The following is a 17,012-nucleotide window of genomic DNA, read 5'->3' as shown; positions in this document are numbered from 1 at the left end:
TTTGAGTTTGGTAGGTTTGATGTTTTTTTTTTAAGTGATGGCATTTGATGAGATTTCTTTGCCTTTGGTAAAAGCATTTTTCATTAACTAGTTTTGCTAGTCTAATTAGCATTCATTATGTTAATTAGTCCATTTGCTTTGGAAAAATGTATTTTATAATATTTAAAAAAAAAGTTGAAGTGGATCAATATAAAAAAGCTTCAATTTTTAGCTCCAAAAACAAATATTTGGGTCCCAACAAAAAGCATTTGGTTACTAAAACAACTCATTTTTAATAAATTATTTTAGCCCAACAAAAAGTATTTGGGCTCTCAAAAGTCAAAAAACTCATTTTTGGTTTTTGGCCCAACAAAATAAATCAATATAAAGCTCTCGGTTAAATCGGTTAACCGGTTTAACCGGACCGTTTAACCGTGTACCGTTTTAACCGAAATTATCGGTTAAAATTCTTATTGGTTCGGTATCGGTTAATAAACCGTTTAACCGAAAATTATCGGTTAATAACCGATAAGGTCCTTAACCGGACCGTTTTGACCGATACCCAGGCCTACTCGTCATATCTTAAAGCATCTTTGCGCCGAGCTAGGCAGGCTAAACCCTCGAAGAGGTCGTCACAGATGACAGATCTGGTTTTTTTCTTTCTTTTTTTTAATTTGGGTTGTTTGGTTGTTGATAGTGTGGAAAAACAAAAAGAAATGGAATTTTTTTTTTTTTTTGTGAGTAAAAGAAATGGAATTTTAAAGGCTATAGATTTGTTTTTTTAGAACAGGATAAAAAGCTCACTTCAATATATATATATATATATAGCAATTTTAAACCAACTCGTAACAAATAAATTATTTGAAATTGCATTTTTTAAATTTTTTTTAAAAATGTAAATGTTATAGAAAGATGTAAATTTAATTATTTAATTATTACTTTAACACTTTCTCTCACGATCTCAGGACCTTTGGCTCTGATACTAAGTTAAATCACCAATTAACCTAAAAGCTTAAGCGAATAGAAATAGGTAAATTTAATCATTATTTTAACAGTAAATAAGTTTTTTTTTTTAAAAAAAATAAATAAATAAATATACACAATTTTAAAAGTTAAACTGCAATTTTAAATGTTAAACCACAATCAGCGTTTTTCAAAATCATGTTTTAAAATTGTTATTTTAAAATCACATTTTTTTTTTTATAATTTGATAAGACTTCTCAATTAGAAGTTTGGGAGAAGATAGTAGGTTGATAGTTTTTTTTATTTTTTTGACATGTTCGCACAAAGGAAAGAGAGTGAAGATTCGAACTAGTGACTTCTGCATCATGAGGCGTAGTTCACAATCGATTGAGCTACCTCTTGAAGACAGTAGGTTGATAGTAATTTGAAGGGAATACGCAAAATGAGAAATGCTAAGGATATTTTTTATTATTTCAAATTAGTTTATAGATAATTCATACAAATTCATCTAATAAAGTGACATGTGTCACTTAAAACATATGAAAAATATTTATTTTTTAATAACATGTGCTTCTTACGAATTGTTTTTAATAACTGAGATAGATGTTACTTGATGGACAAAGTTTCATTAGATGTGTATGTATGAATTATTCGGTTTGTAAAAATCGATGTCCTTTTACAAATCGGTCAAACTAAAAAAATAAAAAAAAATAAAAAGAAAGTGATGCTTTAAAATTATTGTACTTCTTCCTTTTTTGAAAAAACATATAAGTAGCGTGTAGAAACAGCAAATGAGAAAACGTGTGAAGGCTTGATGTTTTTGGACCGTAGGGGAACACGTCTTCTTTACAATAGGGGCAAAATTGTCCAAAATATTTGTTTGGACAAATTTTCCCCCATAATAACAAAGACCGGATCCTCTCCGATCCATTTGAGTTCAAATTCGATGTTTTACAGGTGAAGATTAGGTAGAAAAAGCAGAGGAAGCAACCATTCCGAACCTTCGAGGAACCAGTCGTGGCTGAGACGAAACGTTCAGAAACAATTCAGGTCTGGATCCCCTCATCTCTCACTTTCCGCGTCTTTCACCATCAACGCCTGGATGCCGTCGTGTGCGGCTGTGAAGTTTTGAAGCACCGAGTGAAGATCTGAAGCCCGTCCATCAGGAGATGTCGCAGCGGATTAAGGTACAAATTTTGTATGTAAATTTTAATTTGTATCAGCTGTTAGATGTTGATATATGTTTATATACTGTAGATTATTCCCAAATCATGTGATGGGTCTGGTGGTTTTTTTTCTTTTTCTTTTTTTTCTTTAATTATTCTCTGATATATAAATCTTGATGGATTTCTATTATGTTTTATGACAGAAAGTGATATATAATGTTCCTTTGCCCGGTGATGGATACGCGACAAAGGCCATGAAATTAGTTACTCGTGTTGAAGGTATAGCATATTCTAATTCTGCTATAACCCATTTGGTAGTCTTTGATATTATATATGCTTCATGTAATGATGTTATTTGGGTTCAACAGTTGAAAGAAATTCTGTTTCAATACTTCAAGCTGATTAAGGGAATTAGTTTATTTGATTTATTTCTTGAATTTTCCTTGATCTACATATAAAAATGCCAGATCTTAAGTCATGAATGACCGACAAGTTTTGCTGGTTTTGTAACCTAATTTTTTTAGGGGTTGATTCGGTCGCGATAAACAGGACGGCCCAGACACTGACCGCGGTCGGGACATTTGATCCGGTTGATGTGGTCAAGAAGTTGAGGAAGAAGTTCTCCCCCGTGACAATAGTATCTGTTGGAGGAGCAGAAAAATCTGGGAAGATGAAGGAAGAGCCTGAGAAAGAAAAGTCAAAGAAGGCGAACCTTGAGAAGGCGGGGACTAGCAAAGAAGAGACAGCAAAGGACGTGACAACAGTACCTGTTAAAGGAGCAGAAAAATCTGCGAAGATGAAGATGGAGGCGGTCCCTATCAGAGAATGGCCAAAGCCAAAGCCGTATGATGTGCGGAAGCTTGAGAATGTCTACATAGCCTATAATCCTTACCTGAACAAACCTGACAAGGTTGGATTCTCAGACGAGAATCCGAACGCTTGTGTAATTTGCTGATTTTCAGATCTTAGAATCAGCAAATTACACAAGCGTTCGGATTCTCGTCTGATTCTTAATCTTATTAATGTTTAATGTTGTTTGGAATGTTATATATTTTTGGTTAGTGGTTTTACTATTATATAAAGCCACAAGTTTTGTTAGGATGACAAAAACTAGGAATTGGTGCTGGAGAAATAGTTTTCTTTTGAGTGATGATGGACTGACTGGTTTTGATGAGAGAATGTGCTTTGAATTGAATTGAATTGAAAGTAGTAGATATTTCTTTTTTTTCTTACAAGTATTGATGTAAAGATCGAGTTTTAATACTACAATCTGCTTTGTAATTTTATTTTTTTGTTGTTGAAATTGGTTTCTTCATTCAATCGGAAATAACATCTTGTTCAGCAAGAATAATCTCGCTCATACAACGAGGAAAATCCCTTCTCCGTATCTGGCCTTCATTGTATTGCAGTCCAAACCATTTGCTATTCTACGGATATGTTGTATCTTCCATTGATGCCCACTGTTCAACAGCATCTTAGCATCATTTATGATTTGTCCCTGCAGCCCCATACTACTTCCCTCTTGATTCAATGCATTTACTACGTCAGAAGCATCACCCTCCAGTATAAAGTTTTGCACTCCCAACGAATTACACAGCTCAATTGCTTCACGTGCTGCCATCGCCTCCGCCATGCCCGACTTACAGATGTATTGACTAGATCCGCATGCCATTGCTATTACGCGACCAACATGATCTCTGGCTATTATGCCCATTCCTATTTTTCCATTGGAAGAGTCCACCGCTGCATCCCAGTTAATCTTCATTGTTCCTTCAGGAGGTTTTATCCATCTCCCTACTACCTGATTAATCTGCAATGGCCTATGCTCCTCTGTTCTCCCAGCTGCTATATCGCATGCTTCCATTTGTTCCTTCGCCAGCCGAACTAAAACATCCGATGCAAGGAAATCTCCACCAAACACCACCCTATTTCTACGTAGCCACAGCTGTCTTGCTTTTGTCACCATGAGATGTATTTCCTCATTATCGAGTCGAGAAATAAGATTCGAGATGAGCTCCAGAAAACTTATTTCCCCACCATCCTGGGCTGTAATTTGCCATTGCATTCTGCCCAAACATCCTGGGCTGAAACACAATTCCACAAAACATGTCCTGGTGTTTCCGGCCTCTCCCACATATAGCACATAGAGGGTCTGACACTATCTTCTTTTTGAACAATTTTTCTCTAGTGGGCAATATATCATTGCAAGCTTCCCACAAGAAAAGTTTGACAACTCTGGATCCTTTGAGTCCCCATACTTGCTTCCACAAAGCTAGGGTTTGATGGGTATTAGAGCAACTACCTTCTTCTTTACCGAACCTCTCTATAGCCAAATGATATGCACTACGAACAGTCAATAGCCCATTTTTCTTATGCTCCCAAGCCAGAAAATCCTTCCCTCTACAGGGACTTACCCCCAAACTACAGATCATATTAGCTTCCTCTTCATTAAAGACCTCCTTGACTAATTCAGTATTCCACCAAGTTGTGTTAACATCCACCAATCCTCTTACTTTGGCTTCCTTGTCAAGAATTCTCACAGTTGACCGTGCAGAATGTGCTTTGGAAACTGGCAACCAAGGATCTTCCCAAATTCGGATCATCGATCCATCACCCACCTTCCATATAAGGCCTTCATTCAAAAGCTTCTTTGAGTTCCATATAGGGGTGCAAAGGCGGTTACGGTTAGCGGTTAGTGGCAATAACCGCTAACCGTAACCGCCTTAGCGGTTAGTAGATTTCACTAACCGCAACCGCTAACCGCTTAACGGTTAGCGGTTAGCGGTTATCCGCCGGTTAGCGGTTAGCGAAATAGATAACCGCCCGCTAACCGCTTTTTAAAAATTGGGCTTTTTTTTTGGCTTTTTGGGCTTCCTTTAGGGCTTTTTGGGCTTTTTTTTACCCTCATTTTTTTTTCTTGTATTTTTAATATCTTCTAAATCCTAAATTCCTAAAGTATCTAATAATGCTTTAATTAAATTGTAGACTTGTAGTTATAAGTAATATATTATTTAATTCAATTGAATCAATTGTGATTATCATTGTACATGAATCATATGATTAACTTGTAGACTTATCACTTATGAGTTATGTCATATTATATATGCATTATTTATTATTATATAATCATATGATTTAATGATCAAGTCATCATGTGATATAATCATATCAATTATAGTGATAATATATAAATTACTAAAATTATAATAATAATACATTAATACTTAAATTGTGTTTATAAGTAACACATTGGTCATTGTTTAATCCAATGTCAATTACTTAATTTGATATTATACGAATCATATCATCATTGTACATTAATAATATGATTCACTTGAAGTCTTGAATAAAATATTTGAATTATCATTGAATCATATGATTAAGTATTGATATTATACATTTATATTATTCATATACATATGTAGACTTATATAGACTTATAAGTTTATAACATACATTGGAAATAAGTCTCTAGATATTTAATTGTTGTATTAGTATGAATTGATATACTTATGAGTTATGTCATATTATATATGTATAATTTGTTATTATATAATCAAATGATTTAATGATCAATCTCATGTGATATAATCATATAAATTATAGTGATAATATATTAATACTCAAATTGTGATTTAATTATTTTTTTAAAAAAAATTGTAATTTAATGATCAAGTGATTATATGATATAATCATATAAATTATAGTTATAATATATTAATACTCAAATTGTGATTTAATTATTTTTTAAAAAAATTGTGATTTAATGATCAAGTGATTATGTTATATGCATAAATATTTTTATGATTATAATTATAAAAAATATATTATATAAAAAGGCGGTTAGCGGTTAGCGGTTACGGTTAGTAGACCCAATAACCGCTAACCGCTAACCGCTAGGCGGTTATAGCGGTTAGGCGGTTAGCGGTTAATGCGGTTAGGCGGTTAGGCGGTTAAGCGGTTGGCGGTTATAGCGGTTAGCGGTTAGCGGACGGTTTTTAACCGCCCGCCTTTGCACCCCTAGTTCCATATACTTCTCCATGCGTAGGAAGGCTTCCGTCCTAGACTTGCTCCCATAAAAATCCCATCCCAGAAATACTTGTCCCCCATGACTTTTGCTACCAAAGATTCAGGATTTTTGATCAACCTCCATCCCTGCTTTGCTAGTAAGGCCATGTTGAACCATTCCAAATCACGAAAACCCAGCCCTCCTCCAGTCTTTGCTTTCCCTATTTTATTCCAACTCATCCATGATATTCGGCTTTCATTCTCTTTATGTCTCCACCAAAATTTTGATATCATAAAGGAGATATCCTTGCAGTGTCTTAGGTAACTGGAATACACTCATAGTGTATGTGGGAATTACAATCTACTTTGTAATTGGTCAAGCACTAAAGCTCCCAATAATGCAATGAACAAGACCACTGTTGCAAGCCACAATACAAGTTGAATTCAAATCAAAAACAAAATTTATTTTTTCAAACCAAAAATAAAAATCACTATCGATTGTTATGTTAGACCATACAGTGCGAGAAAATGAGGCCGAGAGATGAATAAAAACATGATGCAATATTCAGAATAGAGAATAATTTTTATAAAAATTTGGCATAAATCAAATTTTTTGTATCTTTCATCGGGAGATCTTACCTTTTTTTATCCCTCATCCGAAAAAAATTCATTTTCTCTATCACTTTGCCACCGCCACCGCGGAACACCACCCTCATGAACCAAACTCCCTCTGTCTCATTGAACTTATTTTATGGTTACACGTACACATGGCAAGCGCAAAACCAAGGGTTTGACTGGGTTTACAATTTTAAAAGTGATTAAAAAATAGCAATTTAAAACATGCAATGTAGGAACACTTCTTAAAACGCAACTAAGTATTTAGTAAAATCGTAGTTTGACTTTTAAAATGATTGTTTAAGTTTTAAAATAATATGTTATTAAAAATACGTGATCTTACCTACGATTTGAAAACAAATTTTCATCTACGTTTTCAAACTACAGCTTTTTTGAAACGCACTCAAACTATACACTTTCTACAATTTAGTTTAAAATCAAATTTTGACTAGCGAAATCACTCCCAATCGCCCTCTAAATCACATAATAAAATTATGTAAATTCTTTTAGAAACTGCCACCTTGTGATTTGCCAATTTGGAGGATAATATGAACCCTAAAGTGATGTGCAAGATTTAAAATAGTAATTAAAGTAGATACACCAACTAGTCTCCCCCACAAGCATTTGGAACCATAAAATAGACCAGTTGTGACTCAATTAAATGCATCTATAACGGAAAATATAGAATACAAGTAAAAAAGATTTAACCAAATCCGCAACAAACATCCACCTTATAATATTACCCAACGCTTGCTCTGCAAGTTATCCAAAAAAAAAAAAAAAAAACTTGCTCTGCAATTTTGTCCTCCCAATAAATCTTTACAAGTCAAAAGCAGTGGCAAGAAAAAACTAGCACCTCGTACAAACATGGAGTGCTTAATCTGATCTACAAATTGCCTATAAAGATGGGCGTTTCCACCCAAAACCTGCTACATTTTCACCCACTGGTGTGGGGTTATCATCTTACAATTCAAAACTAAGAAAGCTGTATCGATCCCTTCTTCCTGCTATCACCCTACACTTCACCCACTGGTGTGGGGTTATCAATTAAACAAGCTTCAAATTTTCAAAAATCCATGCTTGGTTTAAGCAGGCAACTTGAGCTTTGCATTGTTTTTCCAGCTGCAAAACAAATGATTCTTAATGTTATTCATCCAATATACAAAACTGTCAAGAGGATCATAAGAATGTGAGAGTTAAAGCTGCTGAACAAGACCAGAGACGCAAGCCGCAAAATTAAGAAAAGAATTTTCAGTATAGCTACAGGCACCATGACATACAACAAACAGTTTTATTCTCAGTGATTCTAGGCATAGCTTACCTATCCATCAACTGAAGTACGCCTATGTGAACGCGAGATATGCCCTGCACAACGAAAATAAGGACTACTTTATAAGCGAACGAAGATGAACAAAATAAAAGTTGAAGAAACAGTTTTGTTAGTTGAAGTTTACAGTTAAAGTTAGTTAGGTAGTTTTCTGTTGATATTGTTGTACATACAGTTGAGATTATTGTACGTATAGCAGTTGTTTGTAATTATAGAGGTAGTATATATATACTGTAAATGTACAAATTACATTCATTCAATACGACACAGAGAATACAATTTCTTCTCCAACTCTTCTTCAATCTTTATGTTCTTCATATCTTTCTCTATATATCTCTCTGTTTTACATTGATGTTGCATTGAATGAATGTAATCTGTATATTTACAGTATATATACTACCTCTATGATTACAAACAACTGCTATACGTACAATAATCTCAACTGTATGTACAATAATATCAACAGAAAACTAACTAACTTTAACTGTAAAGCTAACTATTCTTCAACTAACAAAACTGCTTCTTCAACTTGTATTCTTCTCATCTTCATTCGCTTATATACTTCTTCCATAAGTTCAATTAATATATATGCATGCTATATCTTTTTTTGCTTATGCGAACTATGAAGCACAGACGGAGACATTCAGCAATAGAAAACAAGATAAGAACCAGGCAAATAGAAAGTTTACACTTCAACCGGAAACAGAAACAAGAAAGAGCAATACGTTAAACTGTTGCACAAAGCTGCATACAGTTTTGATCTATGTTACATCAACTAAGGTATGGGCGTCAGATTTGGGTATGTACAATTGTACATAAGTATCAAAAGTTCCATTTCCAAAGGTTTCCACCACATTGAAGTATCCAATAGAGTCAATAGACACATACCCTTCGGGCCATGTTGAAATGGGTTGGCATGGTGAAGTTTTCCTCACACTTTAACTTGGAAGTTTTCCTCCCTTTGCCTCCTCCGTTTTTTTTTTTTTTTTTTTTTTTTCCTTTTAGTCATGGCACGAAATTTCCAAATGTGAAGTTAGATCAAGTTGCATGAAATTGTATAAACTAGTTTTCCTCCCTTTGCCTCCTTTTTTTTTTTTTTTTCCTCCTTTTAGTCATGGCACGAAATTTCCTAATGTGAAGTTAGATCAAGTTGCATGCAATTGTATAAACTTTGACTTCACCTATAATAATCAAATCATCATTTGCCCACTTTTAGATTGAGTTTCTCTAAAACTTCTAATAAGTAATATAACTCTTTAAACTCATTTTAAACATGCTAGCATATCATGTTTTATAGTTTCTCATATCAATCACTTAAAACATGTCATGTCAATCAGTGTAAAATGAGTGTAAAGAACAGCCTTATTCAATTGTAAAATAATACTCTCAGCTTTGGAATTATTTCATGCTCATTACCCATCACTTAATTTTAGACACTCAACCAAGATTAATATGCTTAAATTTTGTTACGTTAAAATGGCTACCATTTATAAAGTTGTCTCTTGTGGAACGAATAAAATAATAAAATATATTATTAATGAGGTTTTGGTGAATTTGTTTCTGTTTGGATGCAAGAGGAGGGTTTTTTTTTTTTCCTTCTTTTTTATTTTATACTTTTTTACCTAAAAAGATAATCACTCTGAGTTCCTTTAATCAGATAAAATAATTCTAGTGCTACAAAGGGGTAGATTTTATATTGGATAGATTTTAGTTAGGGTAATTTATTCAATTTAGGTGTAACTCATTTTCATGTGTTATTTATAGTTGTAAATTGATAATTCATTACATATTTTTCAAAAACCAATTAGTAAAAATATATCTCTAATTAAGAAATTAAAGAAATCTAAAATATGCATTGGTTTAGAGTGTATTTCCATGCATTTGCACAAGTTAAGAAAAATTAAAAATAAAATACCAAACTTAACGCATTCAGTCAAATCTCTTATAAGACACTTACCAAAATAAATAAATAAATAATCTAAGACACCAAAAAACCCAGTATTGGAGGAGTTGGTGGGATATAGGGTTCATGGGCTTTGGAGTTTAAAACGAATGGGGGTGGGGGAATTGGCCCGATGGTTTAATGGGCTGAGCAAATGAGTGAATAAATGAGGAAGCAAGGAATTTCGAAGGTGGGAGAATATTCTAAAAAGAGAATGCTTTTATGGGGTTTCGGGACAAATCCTCTCTTTTGTGCTATCCAGAGATTGACTTCTTAACTGAGTACAACTTAAAAAATAAATAAATAAATACACCAAATCGAGTAATTTTAGAAATTTTTCTTGTGTCTTTTTTAGTCCCTTTAAGAATAATGTGCCTATTAAAATTATCATTTGATCAAAATTCAATAATAATTAATAACAAGTTCAATTGTGATTTTAATAGCCACATCATTCTTGGAGTGACTCAAGAGGAACACATGACAAATCACATCTAAATCTACTAAAAATTAAAAATTCTCACCTCACATAAATAGATGTGACATGGTGTGTTTGTTTTCTTTTTTTAAGTTGTACTAAGATGAAGTGTCAATTTCTCAATGGAGGGCACAAAGGAGTGAGTTTGTGCCACAACCTCGCAGAAGCATTCTTCTGCCAAACGCCACCACCTCCCATTCTTCTGCCAGAAGCTACCGCAAAAACCCCTTTCCTCTGCCACTGCAATTTTGCCGGAAAATAGTTACTGATTTCTTGTTCATTCAATTCACTTATGTTTATCATCTCTACCACTAAGAATTGTCGTGATACAGATAGTTAATTAATGTCGAGTGGAAAATACTTTTGTCATTCTTGGTTCTCTCTTATTCCTTTAGTTTCTCCACTAACTTGTAAGCAAAGCAGAGAATATAACAATTAAATGAGGCAAAATGATCTCTTAGTACAATGCCAAAAATACAATTTGGAATCTCTACAACCCAAACACTATCTATTACACACACAATAGTCTCTCGAGCTATTACAAATCTTCCACTTGCTAGAAAAGCTTACGTCTACCAGACTAAAAAAGATATATAGACCATAATGTTGAGTGGGCAATATCAAAGAAAAGTCTACAATGTAGTATAACAAAACATAAAATTGGGATACAGGCTAAAAGAATTGTAACACTCAAAAAACTGTCGTTTCTTTTTTATAGACCAAAAAGCAGGTTGCATTGAAGGCTACGACCATGGCTATTATGGAGATGAAGAACATGGTTAGTTCAAACACCAACCTTTTAGGTAATAAACAGAGGAAATCATGTTCTGTGTAACGAGATGTGAGAATTGATATGAAAATTAATACTGGAGTTGTAGATGATAACAATGTTATTAAATTTGATACAAAGAATATTGTAAACCAATTACGTTCCAAAAAGATAGGAGTTCCATGTACTTGATCATTTCCACCTGGTACAGTGAAGGCCGCAACAAAAACCATAGTGGCAATCAATGTTGCCACAAGCATGCAATTTGTTGATGTGTTCCTCATCCACTTTTCACCATTCCTCTGTAACTCTTTATGTTCCTCTATAAATACATCATTGGGTATATGTATAACACCCTAGTCTCATATTGGGAAGATGAGAAAAAGCTCATATAGAGTGGGTAATTTATAAAGATAGTCATGGGTGCTAACTTCTACATTGCCTAGTTACTAAGTGAAACTGAACTTTATAATGAATTCTAGATAAGCTCCAAATTGACTAGTCATTTTAGGGTGATAGGACAGATGTGACTAGCGCTTTTACCTAGGTCATTACTATGTTGATTCGACATTGATGTTCAATGGGATCTCCGTACATCTACTAGAGGACTTCATTGATGAGGGGACTCACACACTATATGATTAGTTGTAATTCAATTTTATTATTCTTTTATTTGATTGTGATTGTTATGAAGTTTTAGCAATTCCGATGACGGAATTTCAATAATGGGGGAAGATTGTAACGACCCTGATTCTAGGCTAGAGTAGCTTTTAGGCCTAGACTTGATAGATGAGTTTAGAGTTGTGTATGCCCATTAGCATGATTGGTTTAACTTAGTTAAATGGTATCAGAGCCATTACCCAGCCTGAGATGAGAGAAGCGTGCACAAGCCTATGAGGGGGTCGCTAGCGGGTACTTGTTGGGATGCCAAGAATGGGCTAATCCCATGAGAGTCACCAGAGGGGATGATGGGCCCTAAGAATGGGTGATTGTAACGTACCATATCGCTTGGGTATGGAGATGGAGATGTACTTATATGTATACTTACACCTTTCATGACAACAATGCATTTTAAAGTCGTGATGGTCATGATCCCATCAAAACTTCTCAGTTAAGCGAGCTTATGCGAGAGTAGTACCAGGATGAGTAACCTCTTGAGAGATCTGGTTCGAGAGGAGCTAAAAGTGGACAATATTATGTGTCAATGGGGTGGGGTGTTACAATATGTTCTTCTGAATTCTTCTCATTTGAGAATGCAAGGGGCATAATCTTTTCAACTTCCTATAATAATCGAGGTGTAAATTGAATAGTTAAACTACTAGCCACATATTTGAAACTAGAAGAGAGAAAGCTGAAATTAAATAATGTTAACACACCTTAAATCATAATAATTCTCATTGCATTTGAATGGCTGCTCCTAATATGGGCTTCAACTAATTAATAAGCTAACATCCGCATCAACACTTTGTGACAGATTCTTTCAAGCTCTGGTATTAGGAACAGAATTCATTCAAATATTATTTCATAAAAAATTATTTATTCTATATAAGTTATTTAACAAGACTCATAACAAGAAATGAGACTGAAATTTTCATTAAAAAAAAAAAAGAATTTAATGTAATACATTAAATGTAGTTATTTATGTCCTAGTTGTGGACTTCTTTTGGATGGAAAATGATACTCTCGAAGAGTATTTGGTCAGTTAGTGTATTTTAAAAGAGTAAAATTGACCAAAAATTAAAATGACAATTTTATCATTCTAAAAAACACTAACTGGATACTATCATTTCATTTGAAATGGAGAGGATTAAATTCCTCTTTGGATATGTTTTATCTAGGCATAACTTACACACTTTTTTTCTCTTATATTTTGAAGCAAATCACTGCCACAAGCTCTAGTGTTATTGCTTATGATTTCGATTCTATTTCCAAATATATAATATGTTTGAAAAAAGTACCATTTAGTTTATGATATTTTAAGATGAAGCACACTTTTTATTTAGTAAATGAAGAAAACTTTTGGATCAATGGAAAATAACAATAAACTGACTCGATTGTTATAGTGGCTAGATAGAACTCAACATTACTAATATATCAAGATCTAAAAATATATGTTTTTCACATATTTTTTAATAATAATAATAATAATAATAATAAGATCTCAATATTACTAATATATTAAGATCTCAACATTACTAATATATCAAGACCTCAAGAAGATTTTTTTTTTTTTTTTTTTGACAGAAACAAGAAATTTATTAATATATCAAGATCTAAAAAAAATGTGTTTTTCACATGTTTTTTTTTAATAATATGTGTTTTTCACATATTTTTTTAATTATTATTATTATTATTATTTTTTTTTTTTGACAAAGTAAAACCAACTTGCATCGAGAACCGACGACATGTTCTGCCACATCAGTTTGTAAAAGTTTTTCTGTAAAATTTGTTTCTAAGCCTAGCACTCCTCAAAACAAAAGAGCAGACCATAGAGGTAATTAAGAATAATCGTCTTTTTCTTTTCTTTTTTTTTTTTATTCAATTATCTATCTTTGTTATTTATTTACTTTCAATTTTTCATTCTTCTAGAAAATGAATGCAACATTTGTATAGGGGTTAGGTGGTGGCCGTTTCCTACAGAGGTAGACGAAAAGGTGATTGTTGAAAGTGGTGAGAAGACAACCCGTAGCAGCCATAATCCTAATAGAAAAGACATTTGACAAATTTCGTGGGATAATTATAATTACTTATAGTTGTGGTAATAATATCAAATTTTTGTTTTTGTTATTATCATTATCATTATCATTATTATTATTATTATTTATGCTTTTGTGGTCATGTTACAGAAGGGTATATATGATGAACGTCCTAAACATGAAGTTCAACACTGTAAACATGAAGTTCAATAGGAAGAGGGTAAAAAGGTTGAATATCATGCAATTATGGTGGTCAAATTTGGAAGCCTAAACGGAAAAAACTATTAGTCATGCCGCAACTCATGGGATTTTGTTGGGGATCTTACGGATGTGGAAAAATTCTCAGGCTCTCTAGCCTTAAAGATCCAAAAGAGTTCTTAATTCTTTGTTATTTATTTACTTCAATTTTTTATTCTTCTAGAAAATGAATGTGACATTTGTACAGAGGTTAGGTGGTGGCTGTTTCCTACAAAGGTAGACAAAAAGGTGATTGTTGAAAGTGATGAGAAGACAACCCGTAGCGGCCATAATCCTAATAGAAAGGGGATTTGACAAATTTCGTGGGGTAATTATAATTAACTTATAGTTGTGGTAATAATATCAAATTTTTGTTTTTATTATTATTATTATTATTATTATTATTTATGCTTTTGTTGTCATGTTACAGAAGGGTATATATGATGAATGTCCTAAACATGAAGTTCAACACTGTAGACATGAAGTTCAAGAGGAAGATGGTAAAAATGTTGACTATCATGCAATTATGGTTGTGGGATTTGGAAGCCTAAATGGAAAAAAAAACTATTAGTCATGCCGCAACTCATGGGACTTTCTTGGAGATCTTACGAATGTGGAAAAATTCTCAGGCTCTCTAGCCTTACGGATCCAAAAAAGTTCTTAATTCTTTGTTATTTATTTACTTCAATTTTTCATTCTTCTAGAAAATGAATGCGACATTTGTATAGGGGTTAGGTGGTGACCGTTTCCTACAGAGGTAGACGAAAAGGTGATTGTTGAAAGTGGTGAGAAGACAACCCGTAGTGGCCATAATCCTAATAGAAAAGGGATTTGACAAATTTCGTGGGGTAATTATAATTAACTTATAGTTGAAGTAATAATATCAAATTTTTGTTTTTGTTATTATTATTATTATTATTATTATTATTATTATTATTATTTATGCTTTTGTTGTCATGTTACATAAGGGTATATATGATGAACGTCCTCAACATGAAGTTCAACACTATAAACATGAAGTTCAAGAGGAAGAGGATAAAAAGGTTGACTATCATGCAATTATGGTGGTGAGATTTAGAAGCCTAAACGGTAAAAACTATTAGTCATGCCGCAACTTATGGGACTTTCTTGGGGATCTTATGGATGTAGGAAAATTCTCAGGCTCTCTAGCCTTAAAGATCCAAAAGAGTTCTTAATTCTTTGTTATTTATTTACTTCAATTTTTTATTCTTCTAGAAAATGAATGCGACATTTGTACAAGAGTTAGGTGGTGGCCGTTCCCTACAAAGGTAGACGAAAAGGTGATTGTTGAAAGTGGTAAGAAGACAACCCGTAGTGGCCATAATCCTAATAGAAAGGGGATTTGACAAATTTCGTGGGGTAATTATAATTAACTTATAGTTGTGATAATAATATCAAATTTTTGTTTTTTGTTATTATTATTATCATTATTATTATTATTATTATTATTTATGCTTTTGTTGTCATGTTACAGAAGGGTATATATGATGAACGTCCTAAACATGAAGTTCAAGAGGAAGAGGGTAAAAAGGTTGACTATCATGCAATTATGGTGGTGAGATTTGGAAGCCTAAACGGAAAAAACTATTAGTCATGCCGCAACTCATGGGACTTTCTTGGAGATCTAACGGATGTGGAAAAATTCTCAGGCTTTCTAGCCTTAAAGATCCAAAAGAGTTCTTAATTCTTTGTTATTTATTTACTTTAATTTTTCATTCTTCTAGAAAATGAATGCGACATTTGTACAGGGGTTAGGTGGTGGCCGTTTCCTACAAAGGTAGACGAAAAGGTGATTGTTGAAAGTGATGAGAAGACAACCCGTAGCGGCCATAATCCTAATAGAAAGGGGATTTGACAAATTTCGTGGGGTAATTATAATTAACTTATAGTTGTGATAATAATATCAAATTTTTGTTTTTTGTTATTATTATTATCATTATTATTATCATTATTATTATTTATGCTTTTGTTGTCATGTTACAGAAGGGTATATATGATGAATGTCCTAAACATGAAGTTCAACACTGTAAATATGAAGTTCAAGAGGAAAAGGGTAAAAAGGTTGACTATCATGGAATTATGGTGGTGAAATTTGGAAGCCTAAACGGAAAAACTATTAGTCATGCCGCAACTCATGGGACTTTCTTGAGGATCTTACAGATGTGGAAAAATTTTCAATCTCTCTAGCCTTAAAGATCCAAAAGAATTCTTAATTGAAGAAGTTGCATATCCCATAGTATGAACATATCTTAGAGCATATCTCAGACCTATTACTATTAGTACATATATAGGTTTTCATGCTTGTAAACATTGGTAAAAAACAGACCTTATAGCATATTATTAGGTAAATAAACTTAGAATAGTTGAACTCAATGTGTTGAAATTTTTTGTCTTCTCCTTCTTCCTCTTTACCACCGTGTCCCTCTCTCTCTCATCGGCTGTGTGAGAAAATGAAAAAGTTCTTACGTGAAAATGAAAGGTTACAATAAGCAATTTGTAACTCGTGCATTCTTAGAGAAAAGGCAGACGTTCTCTCTCTAGAGAGAACCGGGTGGATTCTCTTTAGCCATGTAGACGTTTAACACAACTTAAGAAGCATCAGGCGGCGTTAAAATGATTGCATTAATTTTCAATGTTTTTGCATGCGGACGGTAATTGCAAAATATGCCGGCATTTTCTAAACGCCAGTAAATATAATGTCTCAAGTTAGTTGATAATTTACCGTTAAGATCATTTTTTTTTTAATTGAGAAATTAGTGTTATACGTAAATACAAACAAACGAACGTCTAAAAATAATCTCTTCAACTATATCA

At 33.1% G+C, this 17,012-nt stretch overlaps 1 protein-coding gene across 1 annotated transcript; it reads left to right on the top strand.

Moving 5' to 3' along the window:
* Nucleotides 1–1,784: 1,784 nt before the first annotated feature.
* On the top strand, nucleotides 1,785–3,398 carry LOC132171644 (heavy metal-associated isoprenylated plant protein 39-like). Its single transcript, XM_059583018.1, has 3 exons — nucleotides 1,785–2,129; nucleotides 2,312–2,387; nucleotides 2,633–3,398. Exons 1-3 carry the CDS (start codon nucleotides 2,112–2,114, stop codon nucleotides 3,061–3,063), a joined length of 525 nt encoding a protein of 174 aa, XP_059439001.1. The 5' UTR covers nucleotides 1,785–2,111; the 3' UTR covers nucleotides 3,064–3,398.
* Nucleotides 3,399–17,012: the final 13,614 nt, after the last annotated feature.

This window comes from Corylus avellana, chromosome ca2, assembly GCF_901000735.1.
Source record: "Corylus avellana chromosome ca2, CavTom2PMs-1.0".
Taxonomy (NCBI): Eukaryota; Viridiplantae; Streptophyta; class Magnoliopsida; order Fagales; family Betulaceae; genus Corylus; species Corylus avellana.
Note: the sequence above shows the minus strand (reverse complement) of the source record. Positions and strands in the feature narration are given on the sequence as shown.

Bases quoted from the DNA above. Each gene is read 5' to 3' on its own strand.
- LOC132171644 (XM_059583018.1), top strand. The intron at 2,388-2,632 runs GTATAGCATATT...TAATTTTTTTAG, and splicing joins ATTAGTTACTCGTGTTGAAG to GGGTTGATTCGGTCGCGATA.